We start from the raw sequence: 20,987 nt of genomic DNA on the forward strand, positions 1-20,987 counted from the left end.
CACTTGGATCAATCAATCCTTAAATATTTGTTTTAAAACTAAATTTTGCCAGGCATGGTGGCTCACGCCTGCAATCCCAGCACTTTGGGAGGCCAAGGCGGGTGAATCGCCTGAGGTCAGGAGTTTGAGACCAGCCTGGCCAACATGATGAAACTCCGTTTCTACTAAAAATACAAAAATTAGCTGGGCATAATGGTACACGCCTGTAATCCCAGCTTCTTGGGAGGCTGAGGCAGGAGAAGTGCTTGAACCCAGGAGGTGGAGGTTGCAGTGAGCCGTGATCATGCCACTGCACTCCAACCTGGGCAACAAAAGTGAAACTCTGTCTCAAAAATAAAATAAAATAAAATAAAACTAAATTTTACATTACATGTAATTGGTTTTTATCTCCAGAACTGGATTACAAGCATCTTAGATGTTTTCCTTTTTGAATTTATCTCAGAGCACTTGTTTTATTACTCTTATTAGCTTATACAAGGGTCTTCTTTTACAGGAGTGGAAGCTCCTTGAAGGCAAGGGCCATGTTTAGGCACCTTTGTATGCCAGCATCTACCTGGTTATGTGCACTCAAACATGTGTGTTGAATGAATGAAGATGAACTGAATGAATGAATGACTTGCTTAGGTCATTGTTGTCCTACAGATTGCATTGACCTTAAACTGCTAAAATATCAGCTTGGGCCACATTTATACTCAGTGTGAGGCCTCTTTTACCCAGGAAGATCTGCTCCTAGACTTTTCATCAACTTTAAAGATTGCCCAATATAACTTCTTTGTGATAGTTACTAATAAAATACACTAGCACAGTATATATTTCTTATAGGCAATCAATAAAACTTTGCTGAGTGAATATTGAATGGGTGAATGCATTTGGTACAGAGTTGACTGAAAAGAAGTTTTTAATGGTGAAAGAAACCTTCCAGATCTTTAGTCCATTCCTGGGGTGATACTGATGGTTTTTCTCAATTCCACTACTTAAAAAAAAAAAATCTTCTTTGTCAGTTTTGTGAATAGAGTTTCTGTTTCCTTTGGGAAGCATTTCGTATTTGATATCCACGTAAGGTTTGTTTGCACTAGTTAACTTAGTTTACTGTTAATACTCTTCATTTTTTACTGAGTGTAATAATGTTTAACCTCTTCTGTTACTAAGTAGCATTCCCCTTCTCTTTTCTGAAAGATCAGCATCAAATTTTATTTCCTTTTTTCAAATACTTCATAGCCCTGTTCTTCAAAAGGTTCTTCTTGAGAAAGTGGCTATGAAAACCCACAATTCTTATTGTAATTCACTAAGTTACAAGGCAAATACACCACCCACAAACCACAAAGGAAAGCTCACATGAAGCCTCAGTCATAAATTTAATCAATTCTAGTTTGAATGCTAAGAAAAGTTTTAATTGTGAAAATGTGGTACATAATATTTCAAATATAAATGGAAGGATCATCAGTAGTGTTATCAAAATGCATAACACAGAAACTTTTTAAGAAAAGATAAAAAAATTACACTCAGGACTTATAACTCTTCCTCATTATAAGCATATGTAGTGATTCATTCATGCAGGTTTTTATATGTAGATAGGAATTTTTTCCTTTTCAAGAATTCCATTGTAGCCATGAGATGAAAAATGTATTATGGTGATGGTATAGCTTTCTTCTATTTTGCTTTTAGTGTTAGGATTGCTAAAAGCTTATTTAAAATTCCCAACTGACATAATGTGCTTTCAATAAGGAGGACACTGCCTTGTCCAATATCCTTCCCCTCTCATTGTTCGGTACTATATCTCCTAGCTTCATTCTACATGGGTCACTTAGTTAAGAGGGAGGCCAAGGGAGTTCCAATTTCAGGCAGTGTGTGGCAGGGTTACTGTCCTAGCAACCTGGCTACTCCTCCAGTGAATCTCACCGTGAACATTTCTCATAGGTGTCATGGCAGGATGAAAAACACATTTGCCTTCTGGTGAAAGATGGCACAGGTTTTTGCCCAGCCAGGTTGGCAAGAGATCAGAACTCTTATCCCCTTGTGCAATAGGTTTGAGTTCAAGGGATTGGATGCCCCAAGCAGACGGCCAAATCCTGATTTATGAAGTATGCTGGGTCAACAGCCAGTCAGACCACTGTCACACAGGCTTCCAGGAAAACTCTTTGAAGAAGTGTTCAAAGTAGAGAATATCCCCTAGCCCCACCCAATGCCATGGGACCAAGGCCTTTCCATCCTGGTAATCATAATCTTTAGGGGAATCAGCTGCCCTGGGAATCGCCTGCCAGGGCATCACATCCACAGAAGCAGAAGAGAGCAGCCCTCCGTAGAAGCCATGGAGGAGCCGGAGAGTGACACGCAGATGGAAGTACCTGCCTCCCACCTCCTACCCTCCCCCAAGCTCACAGTCTAGCACAAGCCTGGAGTGTAGGAGCAACTGCTAGAATATTCAGTCCAATCAGATAAATTGCTTGGGTGTCTCTTCAGATTCCAGAACACTTGGAAATGGTAATTCTGCCAAAAGAGGCTCTGTCAGAGACGATCTGGGTGACAGACTGCAGTTAAAAACGTCATCTATTGAACCTAAAAAACAGTAAACAAGGCATGCATTATTACTATCACTGAAAGAAAAAAACAAAAGCCAACAGTGCCTTTCAAAGTCATGCAACGTAACTATTTCAATAATTAATAGAGAATCCTGGCTTCCTCAGAAAAATTCAAAAGGCTAAACAGAAATGTGTTGCTTTTTCTTTATTAGTAGGACAAGATTGTCACTTGCTTTCTTGTGGGCTGGAGTAAACTTGCAATGAGCTTAACATACTCTTTCACACTTGAGGGCCAAAGGCTTACATTTTGGGAACAGTTACTGAGGACAGAGGCCAGCTTTTGCAGGGGATGGAGCCAGGTTAGCACCCTGGTGGCCCTGTGCTCTGCCTGTTGTGATGCCAGGTTCGGACTGCGTGACAAGCAGGAGTGCATGATGACAGCTTCCAGGAAGGACCCTGCCACACTCCTCTGAAGTTGAAGTGGCCCCAGGGCCGGCTCAGAGTAAACTTTTAAGGAAGCTCTGCCTAACTTCAAATGTTCCTCGGTGTCCCAAAGATGGGGTAGACACTCCAGGCAGCCCACAGGACAGAAGGTGAGCCATGGTGAAACCGGAAAATTCTGCCCAGGCTGCTGGGGCATCTGATAGGTGAACTGAGCGGTGTCAGAGAAAGGCCCAGGCACATTTGGCACTGCAGCCAAAGGGCCAATCATCCCCTCCAAAAGGATCAGAATATAATCCTCCACATGACTGCAATGGAGCAGAACACAAAGGCATCTTTGTGAGGAACTCCCAGGCAGAGAAAGCTGAAACAACATGGGAAGAATAGAAAGACAGAGAGACAGAGAAAGAGAGGGGAAAGAGAGAGAAACAGACAGAGACAGAAATGGAGATGGAAGAGATGGAGACTGAAATGAAGACAGAGATGGAGAAAGAGCAGGAGACAAAAACACACAGAGAGAAAGAGAAAGAGATGGAGAGAGAGAGAGGAGGAAGGAGGGAAGGAGAGAGGAAGACAGAAAGAGAGAGACCACGTCTAGGATAAGAAATAGCTAGTAGCAAGCATTTTTGTTGTAAACATTTGAAGAAAGAAACGCAAGCTGTGGCCAGGCATGGTGGCTCACACCTGTAATTCCAGCAGTTTGGGAGGCTGAGGCAGTTGGATCATTTGAGGTCAGGAGTTCGAGACCAGCCTGGCCAACAAGGTGAAAAACCATCTCTACTAAAAACACAAAATTATCTGGGTATGGTAGCACACACCTGTAGTCCCAGCTACGTGGGAGCCTGAGACACGAGAATTGCTTATGTCCAGGAGCAGGAGGTTGCAGTGAGCCGAGATGGCGCCACTGCACTCCAACCTGGGTGACAGAGCGAGACTCCATCTCAAAAAATGAAAAACACACCCACAAAAAAACAAAAAACACAGGCTGTAAATACAAGTAATGAGGACTCTATATTTTACAGGTGAACTCTGAGAACACCACAACTTCACAGAGACTGCTGGTTTTCTGCAATTAGCAGCAAGAGTCCTGACTCAGGGCAGTTGCTCTACAGTCCAGGCTAGCAAAAGACAGACGGAACGGGCTCTGCAGAAGACACATCCAGACAAGCCGTGATTCATGCCACCTGCAGCCACAAGGGTGTCAATACCAAGAACTTGCCATATGTCATTAAGAGTGTGTTAAATGAAACCTTCTCAAGAGTTATTCTTTTGTGCTCTGTCCAAATCTGGAGAACCCTTCCAAATACAGTTAAAGACTGATATCTTGGCCGGGCGCAGTGGCTCACGCCTGTAATCCCAGCACTTTGGGAGGCTGAGGTGGGCAGATCACAAGGTCAGGAGTTCCAGACCAGCCTGGCCAACATGGTGAAACCCCGTCTCTACTAAAAATACAAAAATTAGCCAGGTGTGGTGGCAGGCGCCTGGAATCCCAGCTACTTGGGAGGCTGAGGTAGGAGAAGCTGAGGCTTGAACCCAGGAGGCGGAGGGTGCAGAGAGCCAAGATCTTGCCACTGAATTCCAGCCTGGGCAACAAGAGTGAAACTCTGTTTCAAAAAAAAAGATTGATATCTTGACCACGTAGACCCCTCCCAACTCACCATTTTTGTTCACATTCTGTACAACAGAATGTGAACAATTGGAAGGCAGTGTTCTTTCTTAATATTTAAATAATTGCCAATAATATTTAAATGATCATTAATACTCATTTAAATTAATAATAATCTTTAAAGTTATTTTGGATTATACCACATAATATAATCCTGATGTCAGAAAACTTAAAGGGGCCCAAAAGGAAAAGTCACTAGATTTGTTTTTGGTAATAAACATGTCCCACTTCTTATTTTCTGAATTTTGTGATCTATTTCCCTTTTATTAATAGATCTTGCCTTTTGAATCAATTGACTCTCTTCCATTATTTTATTCTATCCTTTTATTTAACTACTTTCCACATGGCCTTGGGAATTTTTAACATACCTCTGGAAGTTACACTGAACTTTCGGTCTGAGAAACTGCTCCTTCGGATTAAAGGCTCACTCATTTTTTCCAGAAATAACTTAATGGTCTCCTTCTTTTCTGGACTTGTACTTGACAAATTCAGAACCTTTCCATTTACTTTTACAATGGAATTACTGAGCCCAAACCAATAGAAGAAATCAAATAATGCGTCAGCTTTGAATTCATATGCAAAGCTTAAGTTTTCTCCATTAACCACTTCATTTCCTGGGGGGAAGAAATTCTTCACTGCCTCTTGAAAATCAAACTGAAAGAGAGAGGAACATTGCATTGACTTCCTGGACATAAGTATCCTGTTGACATTGTAGAACAAACAACCGCCCAAATATCCAAACATCATACCTCTTATTTCCCTTTCACTCTCACAGATATTTTTAAACTGTTGTCTTTATTTCTTCTAACAAAACTTTGCATTTGCATCGTATTCCATCTAAAAATTCTGAACTGCTTGGCCAAAATTACCTGTATTCTTACCCCATTTCTAATAGGTTGCTAAGAACTAAATTCATTTCATTGGTAGCAATAATGCTACTTCGAGAACAAGATGTCTGGATGCACTTTGTTTTCTAAGGGCCATTCTCTTGGCCTAAGCCAGAGCAATAGGGCCTCAGTTCCTGTATGAAATGCACAAGCTCCTTCCAAGTAGTTGACATTCCTGGATTCAGACAGGCTAGGCTTACCTGAAGCCGGTAACTTTCTCCAATCACTGAGGAGATGACCATGTCCATCCCTTGCTCTATCTGTCTTCTTATCTTGGGGTGCCTTGTGTTCACAAGAAACGCGTATGTCCTTTCTAGAAATTAGCAAGCAGAATTCAGAAACAAGTATGTCCATGTGACATAAGCATGCTTCTTAGAATTTGCTATAGCAGTGGTTCCCGCCTCCTTTGGAGATTTTATTCATTTATAACCTTCCTCTCTGCTCCCTCACGTCCTTACTACAAAGCCTCGCCAGATTTCTAGAAGTATTTCTGAGAATTTTGCAGATTTGAAGGAGGTTCTGGGCCGCTATAAAGGCAGGCTAGACAATCAGCTCCCACGAGGCTGTGGTTTGTCACTGGAGCCTCAGAAATCAGAAATTCCACTCTATAATTATCACAGATGAGAAGTGTGCTTCCACAGCATGTATCCAGTGTGGGGAAGGAAAGGGAAAGATCGAGATAGCCGGTTTTCATGTTCCCGCCATGCTGGATTTTTTCTTCTTCTTCTTTTTTTTTTTTTAGACAGAGTCTCTGTCACCCAGGCTGGAGTACAGTGACGCAATCACGGCTCACTGCAGCCTCAACCTCTTGGGCTCAAGTGATCCTCCTGCCTCAGCCTTCTGAGTTGCTGGGACCACAGGCATTCACACCACGCCTGGCTAATTTTTGTATTGTTTTGCAGAGACAGGGTTTCATCATGTTGCCCAGGCTGGTCTTGAACTCCTGAACTCACGCAATCTGCCAGCCATGGCCTCCCAAAGTGCTGGGATTATAGGCATGAGTCTATATTTGAATGCTGGGCATTCAAATCACAACTTGGCTCTTACAGAAACTTTCTTCTTTGAAAAAGAAAATTTGCAAAGGTCAGGAAACGGGGCTGCTCCATGCTTTCCACCTCCACCCCTACCCCCAGCCCATGTCCTGCTCTCCCCATTCTCTCCAGGGACCAGACATGCTTCTGACAAATGGCTAGTCTAGGGTTCTATGGACCAAGACAACTGGAGGTTGATTCTTCTCCCTACCGCTACCTCTAACACAATCCCAAGTGGGAAAACATCTCCCTCTCATTGTTTAAATAATACCATGTGTCTGTCCTGGCAGACAGATTTTTTTGTTGTTGATTGATTAGTTTGGTTTGGTAACCCCTCTTGTCCAATTCTGCATGATTTAAGCCAAAAGAAGGTTGTTTACTCATTAGGAAATATAAAATATTAAATATTAGTAACCAGCGACCTCTTAACTTTTCCAGTCCCCAGCATCAAGCTCCATGGCCTTAATTATTCAGTCCTTGGTCTAAGGAGACACATAGATATCTGTGTTCTCCTCCATTTAACAGCCAGGGACCTGCCACTGTGTGACTTTTAGAACTCAATGTTTTATACTGGCTTTGAGATATCTCAGAGACAAACCTTTGGTCCACCAACAGCAAGTGTTTATGTCCTTGAGGGAGGCATTTTAAACTAATCTTATTTATCTTGTTTTTCTTACCCATGTTTTACTTTCTCCCAAATTATTTTTTGGGCACTTTAGATATAAGCTGCCTTATATCCTCTTTAACACAATAGATAAACAAAGTAAGCAAACTGCTTGATACCTTGAATTAAATCTCACGAAAACCAAACCAACACCTCTGGGCTCATTATATACTCATGGCCAGCACCCTCCACAGTTGTGCTGATGGGGGAGGTTGTACACTGCCTAACTCGAGAGGCTGTCGTTCACATGTAAAGACATTATTTGTATATTATGACAAACTTGTGGGAAGCATTAGGAATCATCTTGAGGAAATGGTAGCTTTTTCTGATTTGCAGAAAAAATAACAGCAAGACTGGACATATTGCCTTCATCACAATTTTGCAATATAAAATTGATCGTCTTAAGCTTTGTGTCATGGAGCCTCTTCATTTTACGGCTTTTATCACAATTAACTAGTACTGGATTTCTGGATTTCTGCTGTGGCGATTCATTACATTATAGCATGCCTCAGACACACGCCTCCTTCCATAATAGTTGTTCCACAGCTTCATACATTCTGTGGGCTACCTACAAATTCCTCCTTGTACCACTACCTATACTTTCATTAAAATGTTAAAATGAAGAAGGCTCTTACTCTTTTTTTAGATTCCTCCTGAGTGATGGATGCAGGAGGTGTACTTGATACAGCTGTGAGTTACATTCCTAAAGAAATATCTGATTTTCTGGTTATAATCAAGCCAAGGAACACGTGGGCTTCAGATGTTCTAATGAGCATTTCTTGCTACTGGGCGTTCTGTTCCTGGCCTCTCCTGCAGAAAGAGCATTGTGACTTTTTACTGTCAAATGAGCAGAGAGAGCTCCACAAATCTGAATGAGAGTGAATGTTTGGGGAAATCTATTTGAAATTCGTAGATCATTTCTTAGTCCCTTGGACTCATTTTAAGAATGTTAGTTAGAAGCAAGTTTAAGAAATTCTACTTCTATTACAGAACGTTATGCCCATGACTTCCCCCATATATCATTCTGAGCAGACGGAGGAAGGCAAAATGGAGACATTTTCATACTGAAATTTGGTTTAATATAGTTGTTACCAGCTAATCTAATTTCTTGGAAGAAACAATAAAGAGATGTGTCTAAACACGACATTCCAACATCATAGCATGAAACAGAAAAGCAACCACAACTGCTATTTATTTTCTTAGTTTCCTCATCTATAAAACGGGAATAGTGTAAGTACCTCCTAGGTGGGATAATTATGCATCCTAGTCTGCCCGGGTCAGTTTATATCTTTATCCCAGAATAATTATTGATAGTAATGATGTTCATGTTCATAACGTCCTCAGTTGATGAGCCCTACAAAGTTGTTGTGCTGATCCATTACATTAGAGCACTTCTTAGACATAGTGTTTGATATGTGGTAGAGCATGTTATATATCATCCTCATCACTCTAGTCATTTCTGCAACCTCCAAAGTCTCAGAAAGTCAGATCACTTCCCGCCTAGGCAGGAAGTAGAAAAGAAACCACCCAGACAGGTAGCTTCTGCCCTAGGATCATTGAGGGGTTTGTTCTGCAGGCCTGTGCTGTGCTTCAGGTGGCCTCGCACACCAGGCTCCTTGCCGTCCACCTCGTTACAAGCTGATTTCTGCCCTGCTCATCAGCATGCCTCAGTCCACACCTCAGCCCAGTTTGGTCCCAGCAAGGACCAAACCAAAACTATTTAGATACTGATATGGTTTGGATTTGTGTCCCTGCCCAAATCTCACGTCGAATTGTAATTCCCAGTGTTGGAGGAGGGGCCTGGTGAGAGGTGACTGGATCATGGGGGCGAATATTCCCCTTGCTGTTCTCATGATAGTGGGTGAGTTTTTGCTATATCTGGTTATTTAAGAGTGTGCAACACCTGCCCTTCCACTCTCTTCTTGTTCCATGTAAGATGTGCCTGCTTTCCCTTCACCTTCCAACATGATTATAAGTTTCCTGAGGCCTCCCCAGAAGCAGAAGCCTGTATAGCCTGCAGAACCATGAGCCAATTAAACCTCTTTTCTTTATAAATTACCCAGTTTTCGGTATTTCTTTACAGTAGTGTAAGAATGGACTAATATAGATACTTACCTTTTGAGGTATCTCTTTTGGTCTGTACAGTAATAAAGAACAACATTGGTTTGCTCAGTATAGTTTCCCTGTAGTCTTTATAATCACAGTAGTTGGTCAGTTCCACATACCTATGAAAAAGCAGAGATCATTGCAAATGTAACATACCGTTTCATCTCAGTTAGGAAGGGGATGTACTGGACAGGTATCTGCCACAGCCACAGACCTTGGAGGGAAGTTCCTTGAAATGTGTCCTTATAGAGGTCACTGTATAAGTGAATCTTTCTGGTCATGGCTGATTGGCTGAAGCATCAGAGTGCAGCCCACAGGCAGCCATGGTCCTGGGGGTGTCCTGGCATCGATGCTTGGCTCTCAGATTTTACCAGATGATCATCAGTATCATCTGTCATTTGGGCTAAAAGGGTTCATTTGAAGCAATAAGAGCTCTAAGTCCCTCTGAATTGAGAACGAATTCGACTTAAGTAGAATTAGCTGAATTTTCTCCAGTGGAGTCACCCTGTCTAACTTGTGGGCCTAGAATTTTCCTTTCCTTCTCCCCACTTCCCCTACTATTCCCAAGATAAACCAGCCCCTCCATAGATTACAGAATCAACCAATATTCATATGAACTATTACTAATTCACATCTCCCCTATGCTGAGCTTGTGTGATTGAAAAACTAAAACAACTGATGTTGGACTTTTCACTACATCCTTGTTAAATTTAGCCTTTTTGGTTTCCATTCATTATTCTCATTTAGGAAGATCTTTCTGAATCCTGACTCTGTCATCCAGCATGTTAGCTTTCTCCCCTGCCCTTCACATCTTCCAAGCAGCCTAGCTACGTCCCTATCTGCATTGTTGATAAAAAGGTCCAAGTGCAGATTAGCTTCCTTCAAGAAGCTGGCTGATTTTCTAACTAAACCCAAACTCAGATGCCATGTGGATGTAGGCAAGCTGAATGGCCCCCAGCGGGCTGAAGGATGCGTCTGCCACAGTCTCTCTGAAACATGGAGCTGGTTCCCCATTGACACAGCTGCGAGCATCTGCACGGAGTGAATGGCTGGCTGAGCTGAGCACACGGGCTGCCTTTTGCTACACCACAGCGTGTTTGTTTCTTATATCTAGTCATCAGCAGAGACAGCTCCAAGCAATTCTTTCTGGCTGGTTGTCTTTCCAGTGCCTGACATGAAAATCACAGCCTTGGCGAGAAAACAGCCGCTGTAGGGAGTGGTGGCCACAGTATTTTCAGCATCCCTCCCCTGCATCCACTTCCCAACATCCCTTGGAGGGGCCAGCACACAAGACAGTGACCAGGGCATGTGTCAAGAGCATGCAAGAGAATATCTACCCTGAGGCAGGAAAACACAGCTTCCACTCGGCTGTCTCCCAGCTTGGTTTCTTAGAAATCTATGTCATTATCTTTCTGCTGGGATTGTCAGACCTGATTTTGAGAGCATTTAAAACCTGACCCCCGATGGAGCCTCTAAAATGCTTCCTGCCTTCTATTTCACCAAGATTTTAAAGCAGTCTCCACCTCCCGCCACATCTGTAGTGGTGGCTGCTTGGGGGCTGTTCCTGGGGTGGGGAGGGAACATGGGGCTGCAGTGTTCCAGAGAAGAAAAAGGCCGATGTGGAACTTGATGCTCACGGAGTGGGTGAGGATGGCAGGAGTAGAGGAGAGGATGATGGGAATGGAGGAGGGGCGCTGGGGTGTTACAAGGGAATGGACGGCCAGGTAAGAGAATGTAGACCCACACAGGGTGTTGGTATGGTTCTTCCTTCACCCCTCCCCTGCCCTCATCCTTACTGGGGCAGACCAGGAGAAAGGGGGTGAGATGGGGGAACCTCAGGAGACTGAGGGGAGTGGTGCTGGTGTTGTACATCAGCTGGGAGAGAATTTTCCTGCCCTTTTTATCCCAGTTGACCAACTGCCAAAAGTTACTGGAGAAAGAAAGCAAAGGAGAAGGCGGGAAAAAGAAAACCACCATTTGCTGGGCTCATTCATTCATTCACTCAGCAGCTTCATTGAATCCCGCTGATGAGCCGGACACCAGGTGAGCATTTACATGTGTCTCATTGCCTTATCATGCTGGAGGGGCTCAGAGCCCAGGAAGGGGGCAGTGGAAAGAGGCAGTGCAGGGTGCCCCTGTGCTCGCCCATCCCTCTTGCCATCCATCTATTCAGCTGCCAAACGCCCGGCACAAATATAGATATTTCAGAATTACTAATGCAAATGTTGCTTCTACATGTTGAATATTTATCATAGTTGCTGAAGTTATCATTAGGCAGGCAGGCAAGAGTGGCTTGGGTAGGGGGTGAAGAGAAGGTGAAGTCTGTGGTTACACAGTGGGGTGAGGATATAGGTAGAGAAAAGAAAAAGAAAACCCCTGTAGCAAAAGAGGAAGAAAAGGGCAAGTCTGCTTTACATAAACATGAAGAGATAGCTGGGTGATGCGGGGGCAGGGGCAGGCACTACCTGTGACCCACTCCAGGCAGGTTTCCCTTTCTCCTACCACCCTGTTTACACGGAGTTCAGTCATGGTCATTTCAGCTCCTTTAGTATATTCCTCGGGTGATTCCTCTATTCGCTCAATATCTGGAGTCCAATTGTCATTCTTAATGGAAAGCGCATGGCATTTGTGTACAATGCATCCAGAGAATCTGCAGTTTTGATGCCTTTTCTGATGACACAAACGCCAGTACAGTATTTCCTTCTGCATACAAAATTGATTGATAGCTGATGGGTCAGTGGTCGCACAGATAAAAATCTCAATTTACAAATGATCTCTGGTTCAGAGAATAATCAGTTTTCCCTGGAATTTGGTGGAAGGTTTTTCCGAATGCTACTGGGCTCAAAGAGCGGGTATTTGGCATGCTCACAGAAGGAAACCTGCTGGATAGCCACATGTTGAGTGTAATCTATGACCTACACATGAGCTATCCATTTTTGAGCCTGAATTTAATAAAACACCTTGGATAATAAAACTACATGCAACATAATTTAATCTGCCTTTGATGATTCAGGGGTACTTGAATTTCAGCTCCTTAACAGGCTGTAAACCTCATCACAGCGCATGCCAGTTATCACTGTACCACAGATGTGTGAAAACACTGCTTATAGAAGATCTCTGATGCCAGAATCTACAGACAAGAGATTGTGGCAAGATCCCTACTTAATAAGCTCCCTATCTCTAACCAGACCACAGATAAGGAATACCTCATTAATTCATCCATCCCCAGCCTCCCGGTTATGGTCCAATTGTTAAACACCTTGAAATTCCATTGAAATAAATAAATGTGAGCATTCACTAAAATACAATAAGATCAGAGAATTTAGTTGTTAAGGGGCACAGATATTTAAGTTTCTGACATGTAATCACTGCTTTTAGTTTAAGACTATCCTTACTAGATTATATTAGGGACTAGTTATTCGATCTTCCTTGTTTGTCTGTGTGTTGTTTGTTTGTTTGTTTTTTGAGATGGAATCTCACTCTGTCTTCCAGGCTGGAGTGCACTGGCACAATCTTGGCTCACTGAAACCTTTGTCTCCCAGGTTCAAGCAATTCTCCTGCCTCAGCCTCCCAAGTAGCTGGGATTACAGGTGCACACCACCGTGCCCAGCTAATTTTTGTATTTTTAATAGAGACAGGGTGTCACCACATTGGCCAGGCTGCTCTTGAACTCCTGACCTCAAATGATCTGCCTGCCTCAGCCTCCCAAAGTGCTGGGATTACAGGTATGAGCCATCACACTGTGCCTTTAATCATAGATATTTCAGAATTACTAATGCAAATACTGCTTCTACATATTGAATATTTGTCATGGTTGCTGAAATTATCATTAGGAATGAAAAGCAAACACTTTTAAGATAGGCTCTTAAACTCTCATTTCTTCATTGCTTTATCCTGGCCCCAAAATGCTTCTGGGGTGAAAGTTTCTAAGCTTGGCTTCAATCCAAAGATTAAAAGGCAGGACAACTCCGGGCGTGGTGGCTCACATCTGTAATCCCAGCGCTTTGGGAGGTCAAGATGGAGGACTGCTTGAGGCAAGGAGTTATAGACCAGCCTGGGCAACATAGTTCCAGACCAGCCTAGGAAAACCTTGCCTCTACAACAAATTTTTAAAATTAGCCAGGTGTGGTGGTGCATGCCTATACTCTTAGCAACTCAGGAGGCTGAGGTGGGAGGATTGCTGGAGTCCAGGAATTCCAGGTTGCAGTGAGCTATGACTGTACCACTGCACTCCAGCCTGGGCAACAGAGCAAGACCCTATCTCAACAAACAAACAACCCAAAGCAACCAACCAACCAAAAAAAAAAACAAAACAAAACAAAACAAAAAACCCAGCAGGACAATGTAATGGGAAGCACAGTATTTCAAAATAAGATTGAATTCATGTCCTAATTTGCTGGCTATGTGAACTCAATTCCAGAGCCACAACTCACTGTGACCTTGAGGGGCTTCTTTAACCTTCTGCACCTGTTCACTTATCTGTGGAAAGGGCATAACAGTATTCTTTTTCTCTCATGATGAGTAAATGTAGTACATGCAATATAGACATATGAATTTGAATCCATAGCAGATGCTTAATAAACATGAGTGTCTCTAATCCTGGCCAACTTGGCAAACCCACAGGATGAAGTTCTGTAAACTTCTGACTCCCAACCAGGGCTGTGTTCATTTAAGTTCCTAGGAAATTAGGAAAATATCAGCATCTGATAAATGAGCAAGAGTTGCTCCTTCCTTGTTCCAATTTCTTTCCTCATTTTTTCACTTTAGGAGGCTAAAGGGAACAACTTAATGACAGCAACATCTGAAAAGGAGGACCAAAAAAGAGCATTGTGTTTTGTTTCTAGCAAATCAGGAGTCACTGAAAGATGGCCCACCTCTAACACACCCACCTTTCAAAGCTGCCCCGAATTTCCCTTGGCTCTAACAATTTCAGCTCAATGACAAATAGGAATTCAAATCCTCCATGAACTCCATCAAAGGGTAGAGTGTGTGTGTGTGTGTTCATTAAAAAAATATATGGACAGTTGAGCAGAGACAAAGAGGAACACACACTGCAATAGTCTGTGTAGGAGGCCCAGGAACTGCTTGCCACCTTCACAATTCTTTGCCGTGACACTAAGCAAAAACTTGCAGAGCCATTTTACTCTTGGGGGAAGCAGGATGCCCCTGCCATGACTTTCCAGTGTTAACTCGATCACCTTACACAGAGTCTCGCCCTAATCTCTTTTCCCTTCTTCCCTCCCCCTTCTGCCCTAGTTCTAGTGAAACAAAGCAAAATTTTTAGACTTCTCACTCTAATGTCTGTGGCTCACACAGACATGATTCAAGGGTACACATGTTCATGCATTCATTCCTTAAGGAATTGTTGACAGTGTGTGTGAGACACTGATGGGGGCAGAGGATGATTCATTCATTTATGCATGCAAGAATGATTACTGAGTACCTACTGTGTGCTGGGCACTGGAGACACAGAGACGAGAAAGGGAATAGCCTTGCTTCTAAGAAGCATACAATCTCCTAGGAAGACAGATGAGAAAACACACGATTTTGGTATGAAATTATGAATGTATAACCTTCTTGCTCAAAGTGTGATCCTTGGACTAACAGCACTGGAATCACCTGGCATAATGAAGAATCTGGGGCTCCCCCCAGAATCAGTCAGAATCTGTGTTTTAACAAGGTTTCCAGGAGACTTGCACACTTATTTAAAGTTTGAGAAGCACTGGTCTAAGACATGGTCCCTTCTATTCATAGGCTTGCAAACTGGTCAATCATTCAAACATACTAACGCCAAAGAAATGCATAGTTCTCTGTATTCATGTGTCCAGGCTCCACTGGGTTCTCTCCTTGTCTGTTAAGCCAAAGGGAGCAAGTTAGGAGGGGCTAGGGGTTAGAGCCATGTATTGGGGTGAGATGGGTAGTAGGAGAGAGATTGTCCTGTCAAGCCAAACAACCCACAGGGTTGGACAAGAGCAGGGGCAGGGGGCACCCCAGGAAGAGTCACAGTTTAGCCCATCCATGGGGACCATAGGGTGGCTGCATGCAGGCAGGCAGGCAGGTAGGTGGCAAGGACCAGGGGAGCTGAGAGTAGAAAGGAGACCCAAGTGTGGCCGCAAGTCCAGAGCCTGGCTCTGAAGAAGGCAGGCAGGAGAGAAGGCCAGGAGGCACATCGCTGTGGAGTCATCAGATCTGAGTGTGATTTTTGTCTCTGTGACCTCAGCTAGTGTTTTAACCTTGCAGACATTCATTTTCCTCACCTATAGAATCTGGCTAACAAAAGGTACCCCATGAATGGCTAAGAGATTAAACAATGTGTGTAAAGCTCTTGGCTTCTGGTGCTGCTTCAGTATTACTACTGTTACCACTTTATAGTTGAGGAAATGGAGTCCCACGGACAGTAAGTAAATTTCCCAAGCTCATTCAGCTAGTAAAGAGCAGAGCCCTTCTTCTGGACTGACTCCTAAAAATCTCACAGCTCAATGCATGCATGGTTACTATTCCACCAACATCACTATGTGTCCTGCTAAGGGGCTGCTGTCCTAAGCAGATTGCTACATCTAAGACCACATTTTCCAACCTCCCAGCCTCAAGTGGAACTCTCTTCTGAGAACTGGGCCTGAGCTGGCAGACAGAGCCCAGCACTTCCCACTGCGGATGGAGGTGAGGCTTCCCTCAGTAACCTTCCAAGTGTGTTCCAGCCTGCCTGTCCTCATTTTAACCCCATGAGTGCCACTCCACCTCACCTGCATTCTCCGCCTGAGTAGGTGTGATTGTCACCCACCCAGGAGCAGGTCACAGCTCTGCTTTTAGTGGCTTCTTTAAAATCACTGCACTTACTTCCTTTTGTAGGCTGACTGTACAAGATATGCACTAGCTGACATAATTCCAGTTATTTATTTGTAGATTCAGTAAATGAGTGATAAAGCAAGATTATTTCAGGTTTGAAGTAATTTGCTGAAAGCATAGGTTCTCCTGGTTCTGCTGGTCCTCCCACTTAGCAGCATCTTACCTAGGTAAATTACTTAAGCTCTGAGTCCTAATGCTTACATCTGTAAAAAGGAGCAATAGTGTGAACTTTGTAAACTTTTATGAGATAATAGCTGAGATATACTTTGCACCATTCAAGTAAATGTTAGTAGCCACCATTACTATTGTATTTATTTTTATTCCCCAAGCAGCTTCTTTCATGCTAGGGGAGCACCAAAAAGAAGGGACTCCAGGTCTTCTTTGCCAAAAGTTTGCCATTATACTTCACCAAGAGGCTGCTTTATAGGAAAAAAAGGTGTGTGTGTGTGTGTGCGCGCACGCGTGTGTGTCACAGTTCATGGTAATTTTGACTTTTAAGTATTGAATGAATAGCTCCCTGAATGACCATTACCCACATCTTGTGTCCTGAGCACGTTGTGTTTACAACATGGGTGAAAACCCTGATCCTGAAAGAAAAAAATAAAAATAAAGATCTTGCCGTAAATCCTGCAAAGTAGGACAAATATTTTCAAGTAGGTTCTGGAAGGAGCTTTAGGGCTGGTGGCCATCACTAAACCTTCCCACTATGCTAGATTTCCTTAGTTTACTTAGTAGGTATGTGCTTATAAAAATGTTCAGTATCAGAAAATGAACCTAAGAGGAGCTGCTAAAATCGTCCTCTTGCTCTCTTAACAAGTGAATCATCCGAAAGTCAAGGTTGGTGGCTCTTAGCCTTTCAGGGTTGCTTGGAAAAGGGCCTCATGAAAGCCACAGGACACACATATGAGGTCCCAGAAAGAAATTCTAACTACACCAGGGGCTTATCCCGTATGCCGAAAATATTTGTTGAGTTAAAAAGAACTAATTAATTAATAGAGCAAGGACTCTTAACCTGGGTCCAAGTATCTCATGAACATCCTGGATGGTCACCAAAAATTGGGTATATATCTATGTTTCTGGAGAACCTACATATAATTCTCAAAAGTTCTATGGTCCAAAATGATTAGGAATCATTCTGCCTTTTGGGATCCCTGGCCATCTTGGCTGCTTTTGGTTAGAGGCCATCCCACACCCAAGGCCAGAATATGTTGGCCACAAAGAAGATGAAAAGTCACTGGAGTCCATCCACTCTAGGCTCCAACCCATTAAGAAGGGTGGAAAATACAAGCTGGGGCAAGCCAGCTCTGAAGATGATAGACAAGGCAAAGTGAAACTGGTCATCCCCACCAACTGCCTGGCCTCGAGGAAATCTGAAATACAGCACTAAGCGACATACTCTCAAAACTGCCATCTACCACTCCAGCAGTAATAACATTAAATTGGGCACAACATGTGGAAAATACCATAGGAAGGGCACCCTGGTGTCACTGATCCAGGGGATTCTGAGATTTTTTTTTTTTTTTTTTGAGACAGGGTCTCACTCTGTTGCCTAGGCTGGAGTGCAGTGGTACCATCTTGGCTCATTGCAACCTCCACCTCGAAGATTCAAGCCATCCTCCTCCCACCTCAGCCTCCTAAGCAGCTGGGACCACAGGTGCATGTCACCACGCCCAGCTAATTTTTGTAGAGAGGAGGTCTCACTATGTTGCCCAAGCTGGCCTCAAAGTCCTGGACTCAAGCAATCCGCCTGCCTCAGCCTCCCAAAGTGCTGGGATTATAGGCATGAGGCACTGCACCTAGCCCTGAGATCTTTAGAAGCACGCCAGAACAGACTGGTGAAAGAAAATCAAGCAAATCTTTAATAAAACTGGCCACAGCTTATTTTTCAAAAAGAAGGAAGGAAGGAAGGAAGGAAGGAAGGAAGGAAGGGAGGGAGGGAGGGAGGGAGGGAGGGAGGGAGGTTGTATGCTATCCCTAAAGCCAAGATAACTGGGCAAATTTGGCAGCTCAGAGGAACGAAACTTTCGATATCTCAGTTCCGGCTTCAGCGTGCCTCCCACCTCCTAATTCACAAGGGCAGAACCTCTCACTGCTGACCACAACCCAGTCCTCTCCCTCTGCCTAGAAGGCTGTCTCCATTTAGACCAGATTCCCTCCTGGCCATCCTTCAGGACTGCACACTCAGTTATAAAAGCCTCCTTCCCTGCTTGAGGACAACAGATAGCTCCTTCCATCACCCAAATTATTTTTGGAAGCTCCTTGCTATTTCCCAGGTACAAAAGCCCTCACAGTATTGCTTATACAATGATAGCCTATTATTTGTTGGTTTGTATTTGCATCCTGTCTGTGTTACCTGGTCTTTGTGGCCCAGTTGTTTATTCTAGATTCAAAGCTGTCACGGAATCACTGCTGTTTAATTTTCTTTTGTGTAGGAGGTATTCAAAGCAAAAGTTAGATGACAGACTTCAAAATCATTTCAGATTCTGCAGCACTGTTTGCTACAATTAGGAGAACTGGTTCTGTCAAAAGACTAACCTATGGCTTCAGTTAATTCTGGACATTTTTATTTTTCATACCCTGTTCTCAAATACAATGGGTATCTTCTTTTTAAATCTGCGCACATCTGATTTCTGACTCAGTTCCTCCCACAGTCCTCCACTTATGGTTTGGGATTGGAATTTTCATTTCACTAAGAAAGGAAGAAATTCTTGCTGGGAAATGGTTCTTCAGGCATTCAGAGCCCTCACTATCTTTGTCTGGAAAAGCAAGGTTTTTTCCCCAGAAGTTTTGAAGACTGCACGTTCAATATCTCATTTTGTTTGCTTGCCTCTCTTGGCTCCCTCCTACCCACAGGGTGCCACAGCACGCTGTCTTTCCCAGTAGCAAAGGCACTGTGTCTCGAAAGCTGGCTATCTTATTCATTTCTGAGTCAAACTCTAGACCATGCTTGCCTCTTCAGGCACTCAGCACTCTCAGCACAAATATAACAGGGCTTTGCACTCCAGGCCCTTGTCAAGGGTGACCTCTGGAGGTCTGAGGCCATGTGGAATCAGGCCTGAAGTGCCCTCCTTTACCCGGTGGCACCAAAGCCTGCTTCAGATGGCTGGGCCACATCCTGCCGGCTTCATGTCTGCCAAGAAGAGCTTGGGGGCACTTTGGCCACAACAGTCAAGCATCCTGGGGGCCTCCTTCCAATTAAGGCCCGTAGGTTTCACACTTACTTCCCCAGAACTTATCTGTGCCTTCCACAGCCCACATGGCCCCAGTCTGGACTTCCAGGGCCTTTGTTCCCTTCTCAGTTCGGTTTATTTGTTTATTTTTGAAACACGAAGGGAGACCAGAGGTGGGAAACTTTGAGCTTTTGCATGCTTCTCCACTCGGTCTCCTCACTGGAGGGGGCTGGCCGTGCTCAGAATGGTGCATGCTCCCTGCTCCCCACCGCCACCCATGCTCCAAAGCCAAGATGTGAGTCTCGCAGCGCTGCAGACAGCCCCTAAAGGGTGTGCCCCCAATCTGAGCTCATCTGACCCAGTTAAGGAGCCAGAATGGGAGAAGCATCCGCCAGTTATGAGCTCTGACTTAGGGCCCCTGCCCTCCCCCTCGCACCCGGGGCCTGATGCCCTTTTGAGCGGCTTCAATCAGCAGCTGCAAAATATCAGTGCAAGAAGCAGAAGAACCAGGGCGAGCGTGCAGGCTCCCGGTGATGGAAGCAGAAGGAAAATCTAGAAGCACACGGAGTAGTGGGCCACGCGGGGACGCAGGCGGCGAGGAGAGCCCAGGCTCCCAGAGACCGCAGCCGGGTGGAGGCGTCTGCGGGTACCAGGTGACCGGCTGGGGCGCGCGATGAGGCCACCCACCTCTTGATGTAGCTGCTGAGGCGGTAGAGCTGCCCGTCGAGGCGCACGAGGCCGTCGCCGAAGACGTTGAAGCCCCCCCGCGCCGCCGCCGGCTCCCCGGGCCCGGCCACCACTAGCTGGTCACCGCGCAGCTGGAAGGCACCCGGCTGCAGGCGCAACAGCTGTGCCAGCGGCAGCAGGGCCAGCTCGCAGTCGCAGGTCCACAGGCTGCGCAGCTCCCCAGACGAGATGGAGGTCAGGCTCGGCCTGGCCACCGGCTCGCAGGCCGCCCCCGCCATGCCCGCGTCGTCGGTCCTCACACCGCCTGCTTCCGTCCTGTCCCTACTTCCCCCAGCCAGCACCTGATGGTCCCCAGGAGGGGCAGGGCGCCCTGCCTGCGCCAGCTGCGCGCGGGGTGCGGAGGGGGTCGGTCTGCCCGCCTGGCCGGGACGCGGTGGCCGTTCAGGTGCCAATCCGACCGCCCGGCGGCTCCTCCCAAGCTGCCACTCCCTGGGAGCCCTGCAGGCACCAAGCGGAGAAAGCCGCCCCGGCGCAGCGCGGCCCCTTTTATCCGCCCTCCGGACGCCCGCCTCGCCCCTGCCGGCCCACGGCCACGACCCCAGAGGCTTCGGGCGAGTTATCATCGTCTCATAACTTGGCATGCTCATTTGTCTGTTCGCAGCCAAGGCTTAGTCATCCCCCTGGGGTCCGCTACTCAACACTAGGGCTGGCCCCCGCCCTGCCTGGCGCACACTGCCGGAGGTTGGAGGTGGGGAGAGTCCTCCCCGGGTTCCCAGGCCCTGCCTGTGGTGGACGGCAGGGCGCGCAGCACCCACCCTTGCCTAAGACACCGCACCCCGGTGTTGGTTGGAGAAGAATGCGAGGGCTCTCGCCCCACCCACTCCACCTGGGACCCAGAGGCTGTCAAAAGGCCAGTGCTAGAACTCCGATCCCCACCTCAGTACCAGACCTCTCACTCAGCCTCAGTTTT

At 45.3% G+C, this 20,987-nt stretch overlaps 1 protein-coding gene across 1 annotated transcript; it reads right to left on the reverse strand.

Annotated features, from left to right (window-relative positions):
* Positions 1–1,336: 1,336 nt before the first annotated feature.
* Positions 1,337–20,765, reverse strand: MEDAG (mesenteric estrogen dependent adipogenesis). Its single transcript, XM_033236015.1, has 5 exons — positions 20,018–20,765; positions 9,324–9,433; positions 5,714–5,826; positions 4,995–5,280; positions 1,337–2,556 (listed from the first exon to the last, which is right to left on the reverse strand). The coding sequence occupies exons 1-5, from the start codon at positions 20,662–20,664 to the stop codon at positions 2,432–2,434; spliced, it is 1,281 nt and encodes a 426-aa protein (XP_033091906.1). The 5' UTR covers positions 20,665–20,765; the 3' UTR covers positions 1,337–2,431.
* Positions 20,766–20,987: the final 222 nt, after the last annotated feature.

The sequence above is a fragment of the Trachypithecus francoisi genome, unplaced genomic scaffold (genome assembly GCF_009764315.1).
Source record: "Trachypithecus francoisi isolate TF-2019V2 unplaced genomic scaffold, Tfra_2.0 Contig01461, whole genome shotgun sequence".
NCBI lineage: Eukaryota > Metazoa > Chordata > Mammalia > Primates > Cercopithecidae > Trachypithecus > Trachypithecus francoisi.

Bases quoted from the DNA above. Each gene is read 5' to 3' on its own strand.
- MEDAG (XM_033236015.1), bottom strand. From the start codon at position 20,664: ATGAGCATGCCAAGTTATGAGACGATGATAACTCGCCCGAAGCCTCTG. The intron at 5,827-9,323 runs GTAAGTATCTAT...GCTAATTTCTAG, and splicing joins CAAAAGAGATACCTCAAAAG to AAAGGACATACGCGTTTCTT. The intron at 5,281-5,713 runs GTAAGCCTAGCC...TCTCTCTTTCAG, and splicing joins GAGAAAGTTACCGGCTTCAG to TTTGATTTTCAAGAGGCAGT.